We start from the raw sequence: 26,935 nt of genomic DNA, 5'->3' as shown, positions 1-26,935 counted from the left end.
AAGTCATTAGACTGCTGTGACTGGAACAGACTAAAGATCACATCTCCTTTTTTGTTCAGTTTACTCTGCAAATGCTTGTCACAAGGCCAGAGTAGCTGCTTTCACTGATTTTTCAATATTGCCAGTTAATCAGTTTCTTATTTCATCCGTGTGCGACTTCCATATACTAACAGAGAAGGAATAAAAACATAAAAAAAGGAAGGAGGATACGAGTGTTTATCTACAAATTAACAGGGGACTCTCGGCACCAAAACTGAGTTATGTGTATTATTTGTTTTACAGCAATGCTAAATGGCTAGACAACCCAATGTGCACGGAACTCTATGCATCCTTATATGGCAGGTGGTTTCTCCCCAAAGAGTTTATAACCTGGCTTATAATACATACATTAGTCCTAGAGGACAGGAAAGAAAGTCAAGAGACAAAAAGATAGATGAGGGGTTTTTTGTTTTGTTTTGGACTCTTTTTAAAATGGATTTTTTTATTGAAATCCTTAAGAAGTTAACAGTAATAGCAAAAAGCGAACAAGTGCTCCTATGTCTTCATTTGTTTCTACATGGAGTGAATTCAGTGGATATTTAAACAGTAAGTTCAGGCACAAGGTACTGAGATGTAGCACAAGATGAGACTTTTCAAAGTGCACACCCAAACTATTCAGAGCATTTTAACATGTAATTGTGCATAACAGGCTGGCAAAGACAGTGGATTAAGAGAAAGTGTTAAATCCACAATATTTTTGCACCAACTGCCATTGCTTGAGTGCTAGGAAGCAAAAAGCTGATATTTGGTAAAGGGCTGGTTATTACAAGGAGAAACATAGAACACTGTCATATGTACTTCACAGTTCATATTAACAATGTGTAGTACAGAAAAGACCATTTCTTCATTCATCTTTTGGGGGACAAGAAGGTCTGTCTGTAATTAAAGGTCTGAAGATTCCCCCGCTTTGCCTTACCAAGCAGCAGATAAAGAACAGTATGAGGTGCCCTCTGGAGCAGCGTAGCCCACACTCCACTAACACAACACTGATTTTTATGAAGGGCATTTGTCCCCTCATTTCTCTGAAAAAAGTCAAAAGAGTCTAGGCTCCATCTGATTTCTATACTCTATTAGGCTTTTTCTGGGTCCTTTTCTGTAACATCTACGCTCCTCAGAAGCATTACTAAGTCTTAACTTCACTATTAACCTGTGTCACAGAGGGACATCACCCCCATCTCACAGATACTGAAAGCTGCAACTGGAAGATCTCGAAGGAAAAAAGAAAAAAAAGCCAGCACTGACAACATAACAACAGTGTTATTTGCATTTATATCCCCATTTGGTACTATTTTGTGTCTAAACTCTTAATGAAAACTGATTTCATCTTAAGATTGCAGATGTTCCACTCAAGCAAAAGGAGTTAGGGGAACATTTCTCCAGCCGGGATGAAGTTCATCCCAGTTACAGGAAGAAAGAATACTGTGTACATGATATGTCATCTGACCCAGCAAGAGAATCCAATACAGCCATGAGAAAGACACTATCAGAATGACTGTGTAAGAGTAAGTTTATGAGCATACAATACTTCCACTTTCCTAACCACACTCAGATCTCAAATTAGACTGCAGTATGAAGTGTGTTGGTTGTTTTTTTTTTCCTAGCTAGAGCTTGCAGCTCTTCAATACTGGACACAGAAAACTTTAAAATACATTAAAATAAATCTGGTCAGAAAATTAAAAAAAAAAAAAAGCAACTTCTCCTTCTAACCTTTCTGTTTACTGCAAAAACAATCATTAAAAAAACGCCTTCACTTCTACATCAGAACAGCTTTTTCCATTCCTGTTTTTTTGAACAGGGCAGAATTTTACCTTTTAAGTTTAAAAAGGGCACAGCTCCACTTCAGAATCTCCTCTATGAAGGCTGACTAATACATCCTTCTCCTCAGCTTCCTTTCCTCTGGCCACAGTTTACAACTCCTCTTCTTTAGGCATGTTCATGAGACCATTTCTAAGCTGGATTGCACACATGATCCAAGTGGGAGAAATAAAGAACAGGTTTTTGTTTTTAAACTCAGATCATTTCACTGAGTCGGTTTGGCACCTCTTATGCACTGGACGATGAGGGGAAAGCAAGGTTGTCACCCCTGAAACTGGCTTTGTCATCAGAGAAGTCAGTATGGAATTGCACCTCAGATTAAGAAACACAGTCCCATTTTGCCAGGCTTCCCACTTTCCTTTTGAGAGCACTCAGCGGACTTGGCTGTAAAAAATACTGACACTGCCTGGACAGGAACATTTGTCCTTGTGAGCATCTGCAGCCCCTGTCTCCATCCACCAAAAAGACCCCTCAAAAACAGGTAAATTGAAATGCACCAGTAAATGCATTTAGGAAAAACTATCCCTTATTTGAAACAGGTAGTATAATCCCACACGACTAGCATTTGAAGCACATTTGCTTGCTCTGCTGCTTTGAAAAAGCAAGCAAGCAAGAAGTTTAGTGTTCTTCAGTGTTGCCAGGCATCRGCAATGAACTGTGAACAGCTGGGATGTCATCACTGAAACACATAAAACTCCCTAGTGCCTGTTGGGAAGCAGTTTGGAAGCCATTTCCCTCCCCCAGTTTTTCCCAAGCAAGATTAGCTCCCAAATCATAACATTTCTTTTAAAAAGTTGAGTTTATTTTTTGACTTGTACCTTTTTTTCAGCAGAACTTCCATATCCACTTCAATAACCTATTGAAATCAATGCATTTCTAACAATTCCAAATTCATAGTATAGTGATTCTGGTTTGACTTACTGCAGAAACTCTTTCTGAAGCATTACACAAAATACCCTTCTCCCAGTCAATTCAGCTGCATTCTTGTTCTGGACTGTATGTACAAAATAAAACTTGAGCCACTTGATTCTTCTGCGGGACCCCACAGAAAGATCTCACTGTGGCAGGTACCACGCAAACCATCAGTCTCTGACCTGAACAGCCTACAATTATACTGATAAACTTGTGAAAAGGACGTAACCTCAAAGCCTCTCACCAACTTGCTTCCAGAAAAGGCTACCATATCTTCATTATCCAGAAACAACTTTTAATCACTTCACAGTTACAGGTGAAAGGCTCAACAGCTCATTAGAGAGGGCATGAGACATCCAAGATATCGTTTCAAGTAGGTATTTTTATTAACTCAAGTTGTCATTCATTTGGAGCTGTTTCTCTCTGGTCACAGAGTAAAGCAGAGGTCCTGCTTTACACACCCAACCCTTTCAGACATGTTTTCAGACTGCTAGTCTATATCCTTAAAAGCAATAGCCCCTATTAATCAAGAACAAATAATTTAAGAGTAGAAGCCTCCAAAATAATTTTTCTTCCAAATATTAATTTGTCAAACACAGTAACTCTCCTAGTGGTTCTTCAGTCCTCCCAATACACTTTTCCGCGTGTGACCGGGGAGAATCGTTAGGAGAGTTTCAACTCAATCTGCAAAGCCGCCACAGTTATCCACAGCAATAACACAACCAGAATCCTCGCTGTGGTACTGAGGCCTGACACCAAGTGGATGGCGCGGTGACAAAGCAAACTGGACACATGAGTGCAGAAGGGCTGCTCTCTGATAAAAAAGTATGTTTTCCACTAACTGTGGCACTGACTTCAAATTACAGAGAGGTGGAAGGGTGGGGAAGGAAGGCTGGAAATTAAGACATGGGGCTGGAAGCTGAAACTACCATCTAGTTTGCAGCACATGGAGAGACTTGGGGATCACGCAGTTTTGAAAGGGCTGCTTCTTTAAGCAAGATAAGTCAAACTGCCAAAAAAAGCCCGCTGAGCTAAGAAGGGAGAAAAAACTGCTTGGGAGAAACCCACGACTCCCTGGAGCAGTGACAGAAGAACAAGGAGACAGAATCTATGGTTTTCCAGGGGTAACTCTCTTGTTGCATATGACTTATGACTAACACATTCATTTTCTCAAATCCATGTTTCTTTGCTTTACTGATATGTGGTTCCTGCTAGGGGTAACTAGAAAATTAAAGCCTCAACTCATAGCTAGATTGGGGGAAGGTGTGTGTGAGATGGACTAAAACTAATCAAGAGAGAAAACAGGTGGGCTAAGCCTGGACCAAAAAAACTTTTAAGGGTGCTGTCTCAAGTTGTATTTCTATTTCTCAAATTACAGGCTAAGCCTGTTTGTAGAGATGCAAGTTTGTCCAGAAACTCAGCAGCTTAGATTTGCTGTTTTTCAAGAGCAGGATGCTGCTAATCCTGTTTTTGTGCAGGTTCTTGCACTTCCTACTAATTGTGGATTTTACCGGAAAACAGAAGCTGGGAGCTGTTGCTTTTCATAGACAGCTCATAAGATGCTGTGGCTCCCAGGTTTTGACCTTGTGTGCACACCACTCACATCCTTCTCATCTTCTCCTGGACTAAGACACTGGCTCCATAGCCTGGGGGCCAGATTTCCACTACTCAGGAAGGAGATCAAGCACAACCTGGCATGTAACAGAGATCCTCCGCTAGGAAGCAGGACTGATCACACTCTACACCTAGGGGTATGTTAAGCCGGTGGGATTCAAAGACTGGATCCAGTCACAGCAAGCTGGTGTCTGTCCAGTGTGGCCGCAACCCAGAGCTGTTCCACAGAAAGCCGGTCAAGTAGCCTATACAGCAAACCACAACGCACTTGTGCACAAGTCACCCAAATATTTGGGAATTAATACTGGAACAGGGAGAGGCAGGATTCTTGCTTTCTATTACTGACCTTGGGAGCCAACTGTGGTTTTACATTTAGCTGTGGTGTTTGCATCAGCTACATGATCTGTGCCTTCTTTGGATTGTCCAAGAAGGCCCAAAGCTAGGCACTCGAATATTGAACGCTGGCTTCTGCCCCACTTCAGAAAACCAGATCATTTACTCCAAACATAACTGCAGTCATAAAACATCCACCTACTCTCTGCACACTGAGCAGAGGACAATAACACAGACTGCTAAAATAAGCCTCTAATTTAACAAACTCCTTCTGAAAATTATGCCACACAGTAGAAGAACCGGCTCTTTCTATTGGAAATCTGAACTGACTTTGCGAAAGCTTTTAATTACTACGTTAGCAAAATAAGAAAACAAACGTGAAGGATACATAAATAGCAACAGTAAAATACTGAGATCAGATTTAAAGCCTTGGGGCTTGTATGCCACAGAGATAAAGCAGTACACAGAAGAGTTTTCCAGTGGTGTGATTACCCAAGAATTACCTTCAGCAGTATATGAGTTTCAGAAGTTGCCATTCTCTTCTCCCTCCTTCTGACCTTTAATTTCTGCTCCCACATGCTGGAATACCATCTTCTCACTTGAGCTGGCTGTATGAAGAGACAGACCACTGACGTGGTCAGGATTTAAAAAACAACAAAACACTGGAAAATTGCAACAAACCTAAAAAGAATTATTCTAAAACCTAGATCAGGTCCGTCTTTCAGCCTATGGCCCAGCCCCACTGCTAGTTAGGTTAGCACAGCAGAAGGCATGGCAAGCTACTGGGGATGTGTGGGAATGAACAGCCACAAATAGTGCTGAGAAGGATGGGAAATTCTCAATTTCTTCTTTTGCTTCCCTGGAGTTACAAAAAGGCTACACTTTCTCTATCAGTGCAAGACTGCCAGCAGCAGGAACCAAAGCAAAGAAAAAAAATTTAACCCCCCCCAAATTAGTAAATGAAAATGAAAGGAAAATATATTTTCAGCTGTCCCTTCTTCCTCATAACGGTCAAGCAGATCTTTCAATTATTCACAGCTCACTTTCTCAAGTGACAGCTAAACTGGAAGCTGTTCAAATCTGTATTTATGTTTAAAGATAACAGTCAATGAGAAGTACACTCACAGACTTACCAAAAAAAAAGGAAAAAGAAAAAAGAAAAAAGGTGAGCAGGACCTATGTAAGGCATTTTGCAATCTGGGATTGGAAGGAGACTCACTGTTTTCCACTATAATTAATCTAACTGAAAAACTGGAACAAAGATTAAACCTAATCCTCTTTAAAATTGGCAGCCTCATACTAAAATATCATTTATATCAGCACATTAAGAGAAAAATGAAGCTTTTGCCAATGTTTTTGCTTAACATGGCAGTGACACATTCAATGTGAAGTGGGGTTTTTATATAAAACAAATGCAACTTGTATAATATCACTCTAAATATTAAATTGCTATGAAAGAGAATGTGTGAATAAGCAGATTTGATTTCAGAAATAAAAAACAGAGAAAAATGATGCCTCTAAAACTTAAATTAACTGAACAATAATTCTCTGTGGCTACATTTTAGCAGTTTCCCAATCAGCCCATCAGTTGTGACGGCTGGGGGATGGGGGGGGAGATATTGCCTAAAGTGAAGATAAAGTCTTCTCTTGTGAAAGTCAATACATCTTCTTAAGCTAGAAAAAAGGTCCCTAAACATCCGTAACTACAATCAGTAATTGTCATTAAAAGCTCTCATTATATAGAGTAAGTGTAATTAGAGCATCTTGCCCTCACAGGGTGCAGCATACAGAGAATGCTGGAAGGATTCATAAATTAGTGCCAAATCAGTCTTGTTCCCATCTACCATACAATCTGCTGTAAAAGAGAAAAATTGTATTTACACATATTAAGGGAAAGCCCACTGGCCTCTATAAAATTAGCCTAAACACAAAATGCAGTTATTTGAGGGACTCCCTATTTCATTATGTGTCTTAGAAATAAAAGGGATAAAGTTTGCCATCAATAATGCTGAACATATCTGCTGAACCCCGCAGATTCCAGGGCATTAATAATTTAAACTCTTATGGGAATTTTGTCACGGTGGAGATAGGACTTGTCTGCAAATGGAGCTCAGGGGATGTTCAATATGATCTATTCTAGTATACACACACAATTGCTACATTTATCATGATGCAGAGGAAAAGAATGGTTCTTTCCGAAGGACTTCAGAAATGTTTTTCTGTAATTTACACAATAAAACCTCTGAGTATTTCTAATAAAAATCCCAGGCTCTAAAAAGATACTGTCATGAGAATTATACTGAAAAGGTTTCTTCTCTCCCCATCTCTATCATTTATTCACGTACACTGGTGTTCATGAACACATCATAAAGTGGGATGGGAAGTCAGCAATCCAGCTGGCTGATAGTAGTGCCGTCTATGCAAGATGCTACTGTAAGCACAGATACGGCATGAGATTACAGCCTAAGCAGATAAAGCTACTTGTTTGACTCAAATATTTATATGTATAAAGGCAATTCTAACAGTTCTGCATGTAGAGCAGTCAGTTATGTGCATAATCACTAGATCTCAGTGCAAAATCCCCTTTTTGCACATGCCAGTGGTAAGCACAGAAAGCATAGAATCTTTTGAGATACTTGTCTTGTTAGTGTAACATCAATTAAATTCAGGCATTTGATCAACAGCTAATCTAGAGTAACTTCAAATATGGACACTTTTATGCTGGAACAATAGTATTTGTGTTCTAATTTAACCTAACCATCTTTTATACTCTTGTTCCTGCATGGAAGTATGCTCGCTCAAATGGAGTGAAGAACAATTAGGCAGAAAAAATCATCTTTTAAAAGCAAGCCCTAATTCTTACAACATAATTTCAGAAAAAAACAGTTCTGTCCGCATGCTTTTAAACCACCCACCTCCCTGATGCCGTGATTCAGCGTGCATCACAGTTCCTGAGTGGCAGAAGAACTGATGCTCTGCTACAAAGTTTATGCACTGAAGGAGCTACTGCAGTACTTACAATCCCAGGAAAGTGCCTCAAAATATCTAATTTGCTAAATCTCCATTTTAAAAACAATTCAGTCAATGAACTTATAAGTGATCTGAAAGAGAGTCTTAACTAACAGCACAAGACATGGCTCAGCATCGCAGCTCTTCAGCTGATTAGCTTTTCACCATGATTTAAAGTAATCCATATACAAACTGAAGGATAGTGTCCAAAGGCTTTGCAAGATTATTGCCTGATTAGCAATAAAAAGTCCCTACACGTTCAGTTGAAGAATTTTATCATGTAATGTCATAAAACAATTATTTTTCTATTGAGATATGTGTAACAGAATCAGCCTGGAAAATCTAATTCAAGTAGCAGCTCCTACTCAATGTTAGCACCCTGAAGTGCTATGCTCCTGTCGCAGCTTAAACATGTTAGGTTAGTGTTAGCTCTCAAAGGATCACCTGGGCACAGGCTCCTGTATTTCTGCTGGAAAGCAGGAAGTGCAGGAGGGCAAACAACCCTAGACAGATGACACGTGGCAGCCTTGTGCAGAGGGAGCAGGAGGGACAGCTGTGGTGCTTGCACCCTCCTCCCGAAATAACAGGAGCTCCCAGACAGGGATGCCTCAGGGTATGCCCAGCCCACCCTGACGCAGAGGCCGCCGTTCTTCCTCCCTTCTGCCCTGAAGCCACCACTGCCTGAGCACTCCTGCTCCGAGGGCTGCCAGCCCCTTGCCCTCCCGCTCCTCCAATACATCCTAACTGGGACCTACCGCTGCCCATGGTCCTCCTGCCCCAAACGCTTCTCCAGTGCAAACCTCCACTTTGCCTGCTCAGACACGTCGGTGCCTGACTGAGCTCAGAGGCCAGCTGGAGCTCCCTTGTGCTAGTTCTCCGGGAGGAAGAAACTCCTTGTTCCTACTCTGGCAGGGCTTTACGAAATCCACGCGCCAACTATATACACCATTTATCTGGACAGTCTACGGGCAGAGGCAGTGACTACCGCTCGTGCAAAACATATGCCTAGAAGTCTTAATCCAGATCACACTAATTTAGGCTGCTTGAACAGATTTATGAAACAGATTTATCATAAGACTGTAGTGGTTTTCTGTCTGTGATAAACTATGGCCTTTTCTGTTCCTACAAGCAAGCACAATAATTATTGGGGAAAGGCGGTAGAGGTTTTAAGGAATGTGAAAATAATTTCAACAGCAAATAAAACAAACTACACCACTTTCCATATATTACAGATGATACAATTTTCCATATTTTTTTTTATAACACGGGTTTGAAATGTTAATACAAGTTCAGTCAGCACTATAACTGTGCTGCTGTCTGAATTAGCATAACAATTTTAATTTGGAGAGTTAAAAGAGATCAGACTGAAAAATGAAAAAGAAGCCAACATAATGCTTTGCAAGCATTTATGGTGCAATAAACATGCCACAGCTTGAGGCAGTAGGACTCTGATAAGTTATTTTTCTAAACATCTTCAGAGTGATGTATCCCATTTTGACAGACCTTTATGAATGGGGGGAGGACAAGCCCCATTAGCACTTTACTTTGGGGACTAAACAAAATGAGGTACTAATGATAAAAGTGTATTTTAGTTGTCTGACTTGAATACATAAACCAACTGACGAGATTTTGGAACTGAAGGACAAAATACCTGGGGTCCCAGGCACCAGGGCCCATTCTGCTGGGAGGCCCACGCTCTAATTAGAAGGGGAGGGAATAAAAATAAAAAAGAGCAACAAAACCATGCTTGTATTTTATTAACTGAGTGAGCAGACTAAGCAAGAAGGCAGTAATCTATAAATACTAAGCTTCATCTACATTTTATTATTTTGTAAGCTGCTTGTGTTACAGCAGTATTCTTAGTTTGTCTTTTAACTATCTACTAAAAAGAGAGAAAGCAATAGTAATAAATACATTTTATACATGAGTTCACATAACAATTCCTTGCCAGGGAAGCAACACAATCTATAAAATGAATTGTCTCTGCATTTTTGCTCTGATTCCTTTAATTGGCCTGCAAAACAAGAATGAAACATGGATAGAAACTGTTTCTGAGAGTCAATGAGCAAAAAAAATCTTATGGAAAATGCTATATATAAATTAACATTAAAAAAAAAGGTAAGAGTTGCATCAGTATTTTGTTGACTGCTCTATTGCAGTGTGTTATCTGAATTATGAATGCACCAAGTGATCTTTCTGAGGACTTTGTATGACTTCGTACAACTCTCCAACCACTGTCAGGAACTCACTTCTGTAGCACAGAGAAAGATTCAATGACTGGCACTGGAAGAACAAAAATGCATGTCTCTAAGCACCAGTTAGCAGAAATGAGAGAGAAATAAACTGTAAGTCTAGGTGTCTGCAGGAAGAGGTGTATGTAAAACAATGAAAATGAATGAATGTCTGGGATTTATTTATTCTTCCTATGAAAAAAATAAAGTAGACATACGCAAAACATCTATAAGCAGTTATAATCTCTTCAAATTTCAAATGACTAGTTTGCTAGCTACATGTTGCCTATCTCCCAGGGAACAGTGGACAGATATTTGGATATCTGCCCCTATAACGCAGCGGAAGCATTGGTGCTACAGTTTCACCTAAGGAGGGCAGAGTACATTGTTACCTGCCTTAGAAAGGCTCTGTGGTGACAGCCAAGTGGAGGAGAGAAAGAGAGAAATCCAGGCAGATGTTGGCAGTCATGGCTGTATTGGTTGCTGCTGTTTGCCTTACCAGAAATAACAGCGCATTATCTTATATTGTGTATGACCCTTTTAAAGTCAGAATGTTGAAATACAGTTTTAAAATACAAAATGTTTAAGTGCATTTTATTTTGTAAAAGTTGAAATAAAATAGCATTTCTATCACATGATATCATGCGGGTTTTTGAAGGAATTGCAGTTTTCACTGGCAGAAACAATAATTAATACCTAGTCCAAACAAAAGCAAAATGTATTTTAGAAGTTGGGTTATACTATAGAGGTTTTATTTTTGTGTGATAGGCAAAATTAAGTTCAACAGTTTTTAAGCTTAGGCATGTGGACATAACCTTCCCAGGAAGGAGCAGAATGCCTGCCTGCACCTGACTTTCAAAGGGAGCAGTTGGGGTGTTTGAGTAGTTCCATGTAGGCTTGCAAGATAAATTTAGGTAATTCTAGAGGAAGTGGCTTTATTGCTAAGTCACACTGCTTATTTTTACAAAATGACAAGCCATAATTAGCCCAAAGCTAGACATGCTTTTGGGCAGCCCAGGGTAGGCAGCTACAGATGACACGGCCTCCAGTCAGTCTACCAATTACTAGAGGGGCAATGTTTTCTCTCCAAGAAAAAACAGATGAGAAAGGTGCTGGGAGAGCCCAGCAGTGTGGTAGAGGGGACCAGGCAAGAACAGGTCCTGATTTAGCCTGGCTGTATCTATCCTATCACACAGAGTACAGCGTGCCCCAAAAACATGCTCCTAAGATGTGGAGAGGATTAGTGGCTGCCCCTTTTATTTATTTATCTATAGGTTTGAGCTTTGCATAACCACATCTTTCATGAATGTTTACAGCTAGTGGCTAGTGTTGATAGAATGACAAAACCCAAATCTCAGCCACCTACTTATGAAGAGTTCCAGCAGAAATGAGACCACCTAGATAGCATCTACCGCTCCCTGGCTTGCAACGACTTGAGGTTAGGAAAATCAAAGAAGTTCAGTCACCTTTCTCAGCATCACTGTACTAGACATACAGTCAACATGTGTGTATGCATCTGGAGTCTGGATGTCATTTTTGCCAAACTTTTATTCAATCTATTCTTTAAGCAATGCAATTCTCAACGTTTTTAAACATACCAAAATATTACCAATGCAAGGGTAAACACCGTCATAGAAAACTAAGTGGAAATCCTTACTTCGTCTCTTACTATTAACCATGAGAATTTGAGTAAGTCAGCAAAGATGGTTTCCCTGGTCACCCTTTCCAATATAATTTTCCAGTAGGTTATGACCCACAGACAGTTCTTATTTTCCTGACCTTCCTTTGACTTATTTCAGAGGATTACTACAGCTACCTGCGTCTTTGCAAGCAGGGCACTTCAGACTTTATCCTCTACCATTCTTATTCAGTGCCTGCACCCAGATGAAGGAAGTGAGACGAAAACTTAAATGGCAATGGCATGGAGAACACACTAGCTCTTTATTTACTTTATTCTTTATTTTTACCCCATCAAAGAAAGCTCAACATCTACATGAAATAACCTCCATTACAACCAAATTTCCTCAACCATATACACAATATTTTTAGACTATGGACAAACTCCTCCAGTCAGCGTGGAACTGCTGCCAATGCAACTACCAGACCCCATGAGCAGACGGATGAAAAAATATTGTGTATTTAAAACAAAACCAAAAACCGTACAATGTAATTTGGTAAGTAGCAAAGTAGCAGACCCAGGAACTATCTACTAACAAAAGAATCCTGAAAAGCTATCCTTTTCTTGCAGTCATTCTAGGTGATGGAGGACTGCTCCGAGTCCCTGTTGTCTTCTCCCCCATTAGCTGGATCTTAGACTACTGCTGGAATCCTACCACACTCTTATCATAGGACAGTTAAGGGCGAGAAGAAAATGGACTGTCCCTCATGCTGAGCAGGGCCTCAGTCCTGTTCCTCATTTCAAGAGATCCTGTCTCCCAAGCCACTTCCAATTCTAAATGACCAGAGATTTAGACCTTCTACAGATTGATTACTGGCCCCAGGCACCTGATAGGTCATGACAAAATTAAATTTACAGCCCAATACAGTCTATTAGCAGGTTCCTGAGTTGCTGGAAGAGAAGCAAACACACTCACCCATCTCCCTATGCTCTTCTGATAAAACCCTAACAACAAGCAGCTTTATACCACCCACATCAATAAGGCACCAGGCGAAATTTCACTCCCACACCTACATATCATGAGGCATAATGTCCACACCAAGCCTACAACATCCAGTAAAGAAATATGTAAATTAACATCTTCTACCACTTTCACTGAAGTGTTAAAAAGGATCGGCCCCAACTAAATTTCCCAGTGTCTGTAGCATTGTGCAGCAACACTACTAACATTCAGTCTCCTTCATTTATAGAAATTGTATTTACGCACAATTGTGTTTGCAGCACAAGTTCCTGTAAAACACATAACCTGCAAATAAATGTACACTATGCATGTATCTAGCTGCATTATATACTCCCTCATCAAGTACTGTTAAAGAGATTACAAGTAAAAAAATCTTAAATACAAAAGGCACTTTTTCCCTAACTGCTGAACTGTCTCACATAATAAAATTAATAATTTAACTATCTGAAACTTCACACGTGCAGGGCACTGCAAGCAGACCATTGGCATTTTCACTTCAAATTTATATAGTCTTTAGTCGGCACACTTCATCTGCATTTCTAACACCTGCTTCAGTCAGCTGTGAAGTGCAATGTTATCTATAAAATCTTCTTTCATCTTCATACTGTCCATCTAACAAAAAATTATATGATGGGGGATAATTATTTGACTTTAAAAAGGATATGAAACTTTTCACATGTTTTTTGATCATTTCTTGAAAGACACGCTCATATATTTGACATTCCATTTTATTAAAAGGTTTGGGTTTTTTAAAAAACTGTTTTTCACATTATTCATGTTATCTAATCCTATGTAATACATTTCTCCTTCAAGTAGTTAACATTAATTTTCCATACACAAGTAAAAACGTGGGAAGTAAACTACACCACAATTAAGCAATGAGGCATGACAGGGTGTGCATTTTCAGGCCACTAGCACATGCCGCTCACATGCACTGGGAGACAGAAGAAAGAAGCTAGAATGACTTTTACTGCTCAAGAAGGGCATCAATGCTAGCACCTGTTATCACACCACAGTGCAAAGTGATATATTAAGAATAAGCAGTGGGGGTGATACCACATGCAGCTTTCATTCAGTGGGCTTATGCTGGGCATAAAAGCTATTCCCAGTCATCCATGGATGCATGGCCTCTGCCAAGTTAAACGCTAGGAAGATAAAGACATCCAGTGAAAGTGTTCATTGTTGAGCTTTCAAGATATTGGTTGAAAAAATAAAAGACTCTGTGAAGCACAGTTTATTAATAAAGGAACAATACTCCATCTTCATATATTAAGGTATAAAATAATTTCTATTTGACATGCCATGGGTACCACATTTAGATACTAATAAAGTATTATTTTTATTGGGAAATAAAATAGTCCTGTCAAATGCTTAACCCTGTCAGAGCTCACATACTGTGCTTTCAGTGAGACCCTATTTTGTATGACAATCAATTTTTCATAGATAAAGTCAGAAGATCAACTAGTCTGACTTTCCATCCAACAACAGGGAAAGAACACGATGTAACCATTCCTGCAACAAGACATTCCACTGGAGTTGACCAAGAAGGTACCTTTAGAAAAATTTTTAGAGGAGGAACTATGTGTTACAATCTTTTTAAAAAGTAGAAGCAACAGATGAACAACTTACTTATTGTTTTGTTTTAGGAGAGTAATTTTTTGGGGGGTGCGGTGGGGAGGAAAGTGGAATGAAGGAGTAGGAAAGAGGATTCAGGGAGGTGCAAAGGAGTTGAATTTGCTCACATCTCATTCCAGAAAGGTGAAAAACTGTATGAATAAGCCTGAGTCTCAAGACGGGTGAAGGAACAATCTCCAGGACAATATTTTATATAAAAAGTCCAAACAAAAAACTCTTCTAGGCCATTGATGGCCTAGAAGTCACCATCAGTGGTTGATTAACAGTGTTAAAAGAAGCTGAGTAATGACAGACCATTAATGAAGGTATTTCTCCCCCTCCTTCACAATAATTCATATTTCCAAGCATGTGCCATTAAGGATGAAAGCTGCAGATTGTTTTGAAACTGTGAAGACCTAAGGAAAAATAATAATGAAAGCAGCCTTTCAGCAACAGCACAAGCATAGCCCTTCAAAAATAAAAGGTCGCAATAATAAATACAAATTTCCAAAGGAAGTTCAAGTTTTATGATAGCCATGCCTTCCCTGCTAGTTTGGTTAAAGCTTTTGATCTAACTTGCAGCATTTCCACTCAGACGGTATTTGTCACCTTGACAGCAAGGTAAACGGCTTGCAGTCAGCCACCTTATAGTAACAATGATGTCCCTCTTCTCTTTACCCCAAGAGACTGGGGACTGACAATCTGGGGACTGCCGATTTTTGAGCAGGCACTGTTCAAAATGAACAACAGAAATAAAAACATCCAAATCCAGGCAGAGCTTTAGACTATTCCATGGCAACATCAAAGAAGCTTAATAAATGTCCCCCCTCCCCCAAGAGTCAACTTAAGATAAAAGAAGGTTAGCATACAACAATTCAGCATTAGTACTGGTATTTGTAGGGGGATGTCATGAAACATGCATACTGCTTTCTAAGATATAACCCTTGCTAGCTGCTGAAGCCACATCTGGTAGATGCAGAAGGAGGAAGAGCTCCATGCTCCAGTATGCTCTAGTGCATCCGTGTAGGTGACTCCTCAAAATACCAGATTGTATTTTAGATCAAAAACAGGTATGAGCTGAAACAGATCCTTCCTGCAGTGTCACCAGTCGAAAGTGCTGCTGAAGTAGGAGAACACAGATGTTTAAACATTTCTGCTCCAAATTATAGGGGTGAGTTCTCTCCATTTCCACTCCCCCCTTTTCTCGTGCAAGAGATGAAAAGCAGCAAGGGAGAGGAAAGATCATTGCTCCATTTCAAACAGAAGCTAAAACTTTGGGAGAACGTTAACAATCGATTCCAAAAACATTTTCATTTCCTCTTGATGATTTTTTTTTTTTTTAAGGGAGGGGGAAAATTATATATTTTGACAATTTCCAAATCTTTCTGCGGGGAACATTTACTTTTGAATCAGCCCAAATGATTACATGTTTGTACACAACCACGGCCCTAGAGGAACACAGATCATCTTCTAGTACTATAACACGCTACAGAAAGGATAAAATAAAAAGCAAATTGTCATACTGTCTCCCTTCTCAACTTCTCCTCCATACACCAACTAGTGTAAAGAACCAATAAAATCAAACATTTGGTTTCCACAGATGCAACCAAATATTTGTGAGAATTTAGTCTCTTGTTTTACAAAGAAACAGTTCAAAATTTTGGAGTGTAAATTTTCACCTGCTTAAACAAAACAAGCAAATATTTCTCCAAATATCCGTTGGAAATCTCCCAGGGCTGCTTTTCAATGTGAACGTTTTTTAAAACTGATTTTAAGTGATGTGACATGGTTCCATGATACAAATTTCAGTGATTTAACTAGAAGTTGGACATTTTAATTTCTAAGAAAATTACTGATATTCCTTCCTGTTAATTTTACTGTCTCTTCTTCCTGACTTTATTTGTCTTGGAGAAAAAAAGACAAGAACCCCTTACAAAACAGAAGACAAGAAAACACCACAAACTAGTAACAGGACCTTTCCAACATTACGATCTGCACACAAATTCCATCCTAATGCAATTGACTTTTCAATTTTTGTATGTTTCCAGCATTCAATTTCCATTGACAAGAGAGACGACTGTACCACAGTCAGACTGAGGGCACTTTCACCTCCAGTTTCCACACAGTACGTGACCAGAAGTACACCAGAACATAACATTTAAGGTACTCTGAATGTCCAGTTTTAGCTGCTGAAATTTCACTCCTTCTTCATTGCAATCTATGAATGGTAATTGAATTAGAAGAACAAAGCAGCTTGAACTCTCAGGCTATCCTTCTGATTTGCAACAAACATGTTGAATTCTGCCTCTAAAGTTTCTCCAGCAACTTCTACTTTTACTAACTCAAGAAATGCTACTGCACACACATCCTCAGCTATTTCTTTCCCCGAGAACCTGTTTATCCATGAAACCAGCAAAGATGAGAGAGGTGGGAATTCAATGTACTCTCGCATAAAACGGTCACTGAGTACCACACCAAGCAAGAGCACTAGATGGGGTTGCTGACCAAAAAAAAGTAGGTGCAGGGAAAAAATCCTGCCTACTGTTAGTTACCATATCATAGAGTGGAAAAAACAACACCCAAATGAATTTCTCTCTAAAAAGATAATTACTTTTAGGCTGCACGGAGAATACAAAGAGATACATTTAATGCTCCATTTCTTGCTACGTTTAAATACTGTTTTTTAGAACTGGTTGCCTGAGTCCCATAAGACAAAGGGAAGTGAATTAAATAATCGCTCAGTACCAAAAGCTAAGGGGAAAACTGAAAAAGCACTGAGTCCATGTCATTTGTAAACATGTATAAACATTTGACACTTAGTAGGGTTTTTTATTATTATTTTGTAGATTTCAATGTATTTTCCTCTTAATAGTTGAAAAAAAAATACCAGGACTAATCACTGGCCTTCTAGAGGATACTCTTTGGTAGCTTTTTTTGAAAGCTTAAGAACACATTTTCTTCCTTCTTAGTTACTTGTTCCCCATAACTTTTCAGAGATAACAAATAACAGCACTGCTTTTGGTTAACTGGTTCTCACTCTGGGCTGGCCAGCTGCGTAAATCCCTACTGATGTCGCCGGTCTTTTCAAATCAATTCTGTCATCAAATAGTCCACACATAATCTAGGCATGAATGCTCAGATTTGCAGCTATTCCCCTATATGATTTTTCTCAGTTTCTTGGGAGCAAGCTCTCAGTTTCTTCTTCACTTTCTCATCATCTTATCTGTATACTTACTCTATTTTTATTTTAAAGGAGTTCAGCATTGCTCATAGACAAGCTTTTTTTTTTTTTTTTTTTTTAAGAAAATAATTCTGCATCTGTTTTTAACTGACACCCATTTTGTCGGAGAGGGAGAGGATGTATACTGGTACTGGCGTGCATGGTTAGCAAACACTCACAGTAATCATGTATCACGGGCTCTTTTCTCAAGCCTGCATTAACAGGTCTCTACCACAGTAAGCTCTGTTACTCTGCACTTCTTGTAACAAAACAGCAGATGCTAAGTCAAACTTCAGGATTAAACCAGGCATGCTGCAAACTGAAAGCACAAATATGCAGTAAGCATAAAGGCCTACACACTTTAAAACATGACTTGGCAGATGTGGACACAGCTGATGATGCTCAAACTTGCATTGAGATTGCAGATCAAGCTAGCAGAAATCAAAATGAGGATGTTTAATGATAAAGACAGAACTGAGCACTAGCCACAAATATGAGAAAGTTACAGTAAGGCAAAATAAGCAGCTCCCAAGATTATTTGAATTCCAAGGAATCCAAACTTTTCCTGCCTTGTACATAATAGCTTGTCCAAAGAATCACTACTGCTGAGATCTGCCCTTCCCTTCCCGTCATGCAAAAACCCATCCTTGGAGGCTGAGGTGGCTTCCTGAGTGGCTGAGTAACAGGAAGAACTTACTCCAGGTGGCGAGAACTGCCGGAATCAACCCGAGAGCACGGTCCAGCAGCACCGCTGTGCTGCTTCACAGAGGAAAAGGAGACAACTTCTAAGAATGCAGTGGCACAGCAAAAAGCAGCAGCAGCTCCGCTTTAAAATTAAATAAGACTGAATCTAGAATTCAGCACCTGTTGTGAACAGATTTCCTTGGCAAGATTTTCTTATAAACAGCTAGCACAGTAAAAGGGGAATCCCTGAAGACTGCTCTGCCCCTTTTCATACTGCGAAGACACAATAAAGAGGGAACAAAGGGGTACAGAAATCTTTGCCTGATTTCAGAAAAATATTTACAATGTTTGTTCTAGAAATAATTAAGCCAGACAAGAATATTTATCCTAGAAATAACTAAGATAAAAATAATAATAAAAAACCACAAAAATAAAACTAAACCATTCAACATCCATTAAGGCAAAATACAGTAAATAAATTCAGCCAATTGGTTATTTTCATACTGGTGAATTTCTTTAAATAGTAATGAAATCATTGCTAAAAAATCCATTGTTATTAAAATAAAAAGTTGGCTCAGCCTACCAAAATTAGATTTGTAAGTTGCTGGTCATTCCCATAATTAAATCTGTGTCACAAATTTGCAAGAAAAATGGACACTATGACTAATGCATTTACTTGCTGCACTGGTGCTGTCAGGCTGTGTAAATCATTATGCCTGCTAAAACAGAGCAGATAAGAATTCCATACATTTTCATTAACCAACAAAGCTTTGTGTATGTGTGAGAAGCTAACTTTTATATACCTTCTAGAGTTAGCTTTCATCTGGAAGGCAACTTAAATAAAAACACTACCCTTGGTTTGATCAGCCAAGTGACTGCTCCAAAAATTAAGTAACTGAGTTTTTGAGCAATAAGAACCAGCTCTGTCCCCTTAGAAAGAGATGGCCAGGTAACACAGCGAAGCCATACATAAATATATACTTAATTTGGACAAAGGAGATTAATGAACTGATGGGCACCTGGAATGGGGTCCTTCCCTCAGGCTGACTTATGTATCCTAGACATATGCCTTATTCCATCCTTCAATACAGAAAGCTAAACTAATCCAAAATAGTGTCATAAGAAGTCTCAGCTAACACTTTCATTTTAGGCTGCCCTTTGCTCTGGTTTTCAGGAGCACAGTTGTTACTGGAGCAGAGTCCACTGGATCGTCTCTACTCCTCTTAATTTCCTCTCACCACAGACCTCCAGATTTTGGTCACAGCTCTTTGTTCAAGGGGAAGCTGACGACTGCTCCTTTCAAACCTATTATTCATAACCCCAAGCTGACAAGGAATCAGACAACATTCACTCACATCACAAGCCAGATACTCTCCTGAGCTTCCAGCCCACTGTCTCAAGTGGAAAGGAGATTAATGAGAGGCGGAAAGAGATTAGACAGTACGGTTTCTAGCCTAGCAGCGCAGAGCATTTTGTAAAGGCATCCTCTCCTTGGTTTTGGGTCCTCTCCTCCTCCATGTACATGGCACTGTAGCTCAACTGCAGATGATAAAGCATCGAAGTTAGCTCTCAAATGAGCGTGCATCTTCACTTCCATACAAGAATGTCCTCAAATACAGGCTATGCCTTAGTGATCTTAAAGCCAGCGGAGCTGAGCCACCCAGGTAAACAAACTGAACAAACACCAGCACAGCATGTTTTACAGTACCCCACCTATTGCTCCGTGCTTCAGACTTTTACAAGTATTATTTTTCTGTTGCAGCACAACCGAAAGCTCAGGAAGCACAGTAATACATACAATGTTAAGAACCTCAGCAGACACATTTGACATCCCAGTCCATTTCTTTAGCCTTTAGTTGCAAAAGCTCCTCTCCTACAAGTGGAAGCAGCCACCTCAGTGCTTTTGAACTCAGAAGATCTTAGCATGCATTTGCATGTGTTACAGTAGCAACCTTGCTGATAATCAACCACCCAGTATTAGTAAAATGTTATCAGATTTTATTAAAGCCCCATTAAGAGGAAAAACTCAAATCACTTACTATGTTCCACAATTACTGTAAACCAAACTGTTTAAACAAGGGGAGGAGATAATGATATTAAATATCCAACTCCGAGCAATCCTCTGTGGCATGATTCTAAATATTCTCTTGGTCTGAAATTTATGTAAATTGAATTCAGCTATCATTAGTTATTACCAGTCTAGCTACACAAAAACAGTTTTCTGTAACAATTAGTTCTTTAAAACAGTATGTTTTAATTAGACCTGGGACATAATCAAACTAAGTATAAATATGTACAATATCATCCTGCKCATTCTTTTGCCTTCATATTTGCAGGAATATGTGTTTTGGCAGAGTTTAATAGGAATTTTACTTCACGTTTAGTTGATAGTTTTTTAGTCTCCTTCCCCGTGAAAACACCTCAAACTACTTAACAAAAAATATTTCTGCCTATCAAGACATACTCAGCAGTTCTACATTTTGTATACCAGAATGCACTCTTTACCATCTGAGTAAGCTCATCTCAGTATCACCCTAACATTAAGCTGAGACTTTTCCTACAGACAACATTTTGTTTCACAGTTTATTTTAACTTCTCAAAGACCATTTCCTGTTCTTGAAGAAAAAAAAAAAATAGAAGCACAGGACATCTACATCTTTCAGCCCTTTTAAATCAGCTTGTTTTACACTATCACACACAGGCACTAGCCCCACAGGGCATAGTCTGAAAGCAGACAACAACATACTGGCCTCCTGGCTTTGTCACGGCTACACACAAGTGCAGCAATCCACCTATGTGCTACACTTTGCAGGATTAGGGAAATAAGAAGGAAAAAAAAAACCAAAAAAACTAGCCTTGCCAATAGTCTGATCCTTCCAAATGATCTCCAGGACACATACACACTTTTGGGTACACAGATATACAAATACAGCTGGGATGAGGCACAGACAGAAAACACATCAGACACTAATAAGAAAAATGTGAATGCTATTTAGCTTCACTATGAAGTAAAGACAGAGGAAATAGCATCTCCACATATGGCCAAGCCTGTAAGTTAGGTACCGATATAAACTGATTAATTACCAAAGATATCAACCATTCAGAAGCTCCCATTATCTTTTCAGAAATAGGCCAATTATTTTCATATTTTACAGGGGAATAGATTTGACTTCAAAGAGGTGTATCTATTTTTTAATGCGTCTGCAGTTGTTCAAGGAAAACTTACATAATAAGGTCCAGAGTCTGACCACATGCTAGTGACAACCAGGAGCCACTCAGAGGCCATGTAGGCCAATGCCGCCGGTGAAAGACTGAACTCTGGCTGTGTATTACAGCCCTTGCCCTACAATCACTCCACTGCATTCTCAGTCCCAAGGCTCATCCTGTTATCATCATGTTTGGAAAAGTTTAAAAAAGCAAAGCTTTAAATAAATATATTTGTGATTTATTTCACGTCATATATACATACTCCCCCTATACAATCATGATTTCAAACTGTGCTAATGCAGTAAGACTTTAAAATGTTTGTATATTTGTGACTCACTAGTGGCCACTTTATTTTAAAAAATCAGCTGGTTCTGTACCTTGATTTTAGCTGATCTTTACTATTTTTTCAAAAAATCTTTCCTGGGAATTTCTTAAGAGTGTTTATCACACTAACTCTCCAAGATTCAAAAAAAAAACAAAAAAAACCCCCTAAAGTCAATAAAGTATGAAACAAGATAATTCTAGATAAATGAAACTTTCCAATGACAGAACTAAGATTGAAACCAAAGTCTTTATGTCAGTAGTATTATATGAACATGGAAACAAGTTCAGCTTCTTCAACTGTGATTTCGTCAAACAGTTTCAATTAGGTTCTAGAAATTAAAATACCTATATGCTGCTTTACTAGGACCCAGCACCGCTGTCAGTTGCTCTGGGGCCTACATTCTTATCTGAAGTCAAAAGCCGTTCTCCTAATGACAGCTGAACTGAGGCCTCTGGGTATTCAGGGAAACCTCCTGAACTGGAAGCTAGGGACAGCAGCGAAACTAGAGCTTGCGCAGAGCAACAAGAGGAAACACCAAGCACACACAAAGACTTAAAAATTAGTTTAACATTGGAATTCCCTAATTTGAGGAAGAAAGTACTCTTTTTAATCATTGTAGGAGGACATTGTAAGAGACAAACAGGAACAAGCATTTGGAAACTGATATTTTTAACATGTGAATAGTTATTTATATCCACAAAACTTATAAACACCTCCTAAAAAAGGGGGGGGAGGGGGGGATACTTTAAAGTATGTCCTCAAAAAAGAAGCACCATAATGTATAACTTCAAAACAACATGCAACTTTCTCTCTTGGCAGTATATATTTATGTACTTACATTCCTGAGCTCCCAACTTTTCATAATAGATAAGCATAAAGTAAAATTATTTTGTACCTGTGGTTCTGACTTCAATTTCCTAATGTATATTGTTTTGTCATTCATTCATTTTATACATGAGGGCTGCAAACATACAGGAGGACCACAAATTAGTCCTCTTTCTGGTGACACAGGATTGGAATTGGAAAAGCATACTTTTAAATATGCACAACTTTTAGCTAAAAAGAACAACTTCAATTATTAACTGCGCAAATAAGTCAAGGAATCAGTCTCAATAGTTTGGATACATGCAAACTAATTTGTACTTAATATTCATTAATGTCTCTCTAAACAACAGATCAATAAAAAAAAGATTCTTCCATTCTTCATAAATATTAAGTGTTCCTCACGATGTGTTTTCTGAATCTTTGCAGATGACCACACCCACAAACACTGTTTTAGCTTTTTAAAGAAACAGTTACATTTCCAGCTGGATTGATCGTTTCCCCATTTCTAGCTATTTCAGTGAGTTCCTCGGAGACAGAGTGGCTGCACTGACAGTGAAATATGCTAAACAAATGACATGTCACAGAGTAAATTAGCATCTACTCTCTGATCAGCTGGGTCATGTTTTCTTTTCAAAATCCATGGCCTCTTGATAGAAAATAATGAGCATTTGATGGGCCTTATTAGAAAAATCAATATATTGATGCCCATGTCTGAAACATCTGCATAATAATAGATTCTGTTAACCCATTAAGGAGAAAATTAAGATGTGTTTACACATTATTAATTTACCATGATCAGAGACAGTTTATTCACTATTTTTCTCAAGCATTTAACAAAAAGAAAAGAAATAGTATCTGTATTTAACAAAATGGTGAAATAAACTGAAAGATTATTCAAAAAAATTTTTTTTTACCAGCTTAACCACACAATTCCAACAACATTAATGTTAAAAATACAAATATAACAATAGCAATGTTAAAAATGACAATATTATTAAAATACTTACTTAGTATAAATATTACATTACTTACCAAAAAACTTCCAAAGGCTGAATTAAATATAGCAGCTGCCTGAAGAGAGAAAAGATAAATATCACCAATGGTAAAACAGCTATAGTAAAGGAATAAAATGTCGTTCCTCGGCCCAACAAGCTGTTAGATCCTCCAAATACACGCATACACAGCAACTGCTAAGCAAAGTTAGCCGCTGCTTAAAAAATTGCCAGTGGTCTGTAAGTTAAGAAGACTGATAGGTTCCAGTTTATGAATTCATAAATAACGTGCTGAAGCAGACAAAAGCAGGGGGAGAAGAAAAATCCTTGCCGGCAAAGTTATGAGGAATATCTACGAGAACCAGAATCACACAGAATCTTGGTCTCACTGATTTTGCTCTAATTCACTGGGAACACTTTCACATATTGACCTATTGATTAAAATAAATATAGTCTGAATGAACTAAAAGAGTGCATTTTCATAGGCTTTTAACAGCTTTTTAAAACAAGTATTAATCAGGCAAGCAAACCAATTTAATTGTTCATAATAAACAAGTATTGACAAATTCAGAAGTTTCTGTAATTTGACCAGCAAATTTCAAATACAAATAACAAAATAACAGCAAAATTATGAGGCCAAAAATGTCTTATCATTACTTTTTACTCCACAGTCTTTTAAAATAAGAAAATAAACAATTTTGGTAACGACTTTAAAAGCCTTTGTGCTTACCTAAACATCCAGGATATATAAGATAGCAGAATTATTTCTTAACATTAACTCATTAAATTCCAGGAAGTTAAAACTTGAGCCTTGAAAAGCTTCCCCCAATTACCAAGAAAGAATAGAAACTCTTGTTTGGCAGCCAGTCTGATGATGAAAAGCCACAAGGCAAAGGTAAGAGGAAAGGGGGGAGGGAAATCTACCGTTTACATGAAGGTCTAGAGCAGAGTCAAATTAATCACCCTGGACATTTTCAGCCACAGATTAATAACAAGTGGATGCTAGTGAGTTTAGCAAGTTTGAATAAAGTCCAAATTCAGGGTAGGAGCCGTAGCTGAACCTGCCTTCTGCTCCATAAGAGGATGCAATGAGAGTGAATGGGTAATGAGATCCTTGGCTCTGGAGAGCTTAGCTTTCTTATTCAAGTTCATAATTAATTCAAAGCTTTGATAATTTCATTAGATTCCTCCTCTGCTGGCCCTATCAATAAAAGATGGCACTGGACCGCAGCTCCTCGGTGGCCCAAACACAAAAACAAATGCAGACTTGGAAACCTTTGCTGACTTGCTTACTAACAGGGACAATGGCATATGGCACTCCATGTTGCGGAGGGAGCATCTGAATAGATACAGCTAAATAAAACATTATAGTTGACAGTTGTAAACTACAGTAACATATTTTAACACCTCTTCCTCATCAGCATTCCTTTTTTGAACATAAAGAGGCACAAGTCCAAACAGCTTCTCTTGCCAGAGATCACAGCTGAAAGCAAGAGAGAGTATTACTTAAAACAATTCTTCAACAAATGTGAATTAAATTAGGATTTTTAACTTGCATTTGAAGCTGTACAGATGATACTTTCATGTGGCAAGAGAGAAAAATATCACACCCGTGCACACAAACCTACTGCATACCATCAACTTCAATACAGGAGATGTTCTTGTAGGTATCTTTTAATATGCCCCTCTTCCAGATCCTATTATCACTATGTTAAAAAAACTAATCAGGTTTATCAAATCTCTTTGGTATTTGTTGGACAAGTGCTATTCTGTTACACAGTCTGTATGTATTTGTTCACTTCAATCTGATGAAGATGCAGAGAGCCCCCTTGTATTACCTTCTGCCTCCGAGTCCATGAAGGAGAATCTATACTTTCATTTTCAAGAGCACTTTAGACGTCCTTCCTTGCAAAACAGTCTTTGCTATATAAAACAGTGTAAATCAACTGCTAGATCTGAAAGAAAGAAGCATCTGGGCTCCACTTCTGCACCAGAAGGCTGGGAGGAAACTTAATAGTCCCCTCCTTCCCACACAGATTTTATGTGCAGAGTGACAGCTACGTTTCTGTCTACCACAAAGAACCATGTCGCTCACCCTCCTCAGGAAAAGGAGTTGGTAAAGTCCACATGAAGTGGATAGAGGGCAAAGAGAGTCCTTTCTTCCCTCTCTAGCATGCTAAACTTACCTTCATTTCACACTAAAACACCCAGTCCTATCCCAGCTGGATCCAGGCCAAGCTCTGCTTACAGTGCAGGTGAGCCTGCTGGACCACATTGATTGACGCAAGAGAAACAACTTGCTAGACAGCTCTGAACCTTTTTGCTGGTCATTTTAACAATACACAAAGAACAGAGCAGTAGCTGGCAAGAACTGATATACTAGGAAGGACCCCGCGCATTGAAGTTTTAGCCACACCAGTGGCTGCCAGTCCTGATTTGAAGGTCATCAGCAGACATGAAATCTTTTACTTAAATCATTCTGTAATTTCCCTTCCTGGAAAAACTCTGTACCTGGCAAGGTGGTAAAGAGAGGTACTAGCTGTGTCTGGTGGTCTCTTCTTGCCTTGACATTATCAATCCATAAACAAGCTTCTTTACTTCCTTCCTTCCTGACCCACGAGGAAGGTTTCTGCTTTACCATTCCCAAGCTCTTAACAGGTACTAAGACAACAATCTCAGACATATTTACATTTCAGGTATTCAGCCAGTCTTGTGCAAAAGTCAGCATTCACGATTGGTCAGGGGCATATTAGTTTGCCTTTTTTTTTTTCCCCTTCCCTTTCTCCAAAATATCAGAAATTGACCACAACAGATGATTAAACACTCATTACAAGGAAAAAAAAAAAAAAAATCAGGCAGACCACAAATGAAACTAGATAAGTTCACCCAGATGATTTTGCTTTAGTGAGTGAGGGTTTACACATGTCGCCAACTATATTTGCAGCCTTCTTTAAAAATTGTTTTCCTGCAAAATAGACTCCGAACTAAATTTTTCTCACACCCACAAGCCTGGGGCTTATGCTTGTGATTCTGATTCAACATTAAACAAATACATAGTAAACTGAATCAACTGTTCCAATTTGTAATTAAACGCACCCAGTAGCTTGACCCTGTAGAATTTAACCACTCTGCGCTTCCAACCCCATTCTATCAAGGGGGATAATATTGCCTACGCACCTCACAGGGCATTGTCAAAATTAATTCATTGCTTGAAAAGCACTTTGAGATCCTTAGAGGAATGGTGCAAACAAACATTAGCCCTGACACATGATACAGCTAGTGTCTTAATTTCCTATTTGAAACATTTATTAGTCACTATTATTGTGTAACTTTTTAAATATTTACTCCTTTTGTGCTATAACAGATACCAGACTACCTGCAGTCCCCTTAAATAAAACAATAAAATATGAAAACATTTAGATGTCCTTATAAAATTCTAAGTTCAGATTTGCATGTGTTTGCAAACTGTACATTGG

At 38.8% G+C, this 26,935-nt stretch overlaps 1 protein-coding gene across 1 annotated transcript in view; it reads right to left on the bottom strand.

Annotated features, from left to right (window-relative positions):
• Nucleotides 1-26,935, bottom strand: part of SLC10A7 (solute carrier family 10 member 7) — a 174,570-nt gene that overhangs the window by 81,944 nt on the left and 65,691 nt on the right. The window contains exons 6-7 of the mRNA XM_026087539.1: nucleotides 23,500-23,538; nucleotides 5,217-5,321 (exon numbers count right to left, since the gene is read on the bottom strand). Coding sequence (XP_025943324.1) covers nucleotides 5,217-5,321; nucleotides 23,500-23,538 — 144 coding nt within the window. The remainder of the gene's footprint in view (nucleotides 1-5,216; nucleotides 5,322-23,499; nucleotides 23,539-26,935) is intronic.

Source organism: Apteryx rowi, unplaced genomic scaffold (assembly GCF_003343035.1).
Source record: "Apteryx rowi isolate R43461 unplaced genomic scaffold, aptRow1 scaffold_72, whole genome shotgun sequence".
NCBI classification, from domain to species: Eukaryota; Metazoa; Chordata; class Aves; order Apterygiformes; family Apterygidae; genus Apteryx; species Apteryx rowi.
This window is presented reverse-complemented; position numbering and strand designations above follow the sequence as displayed.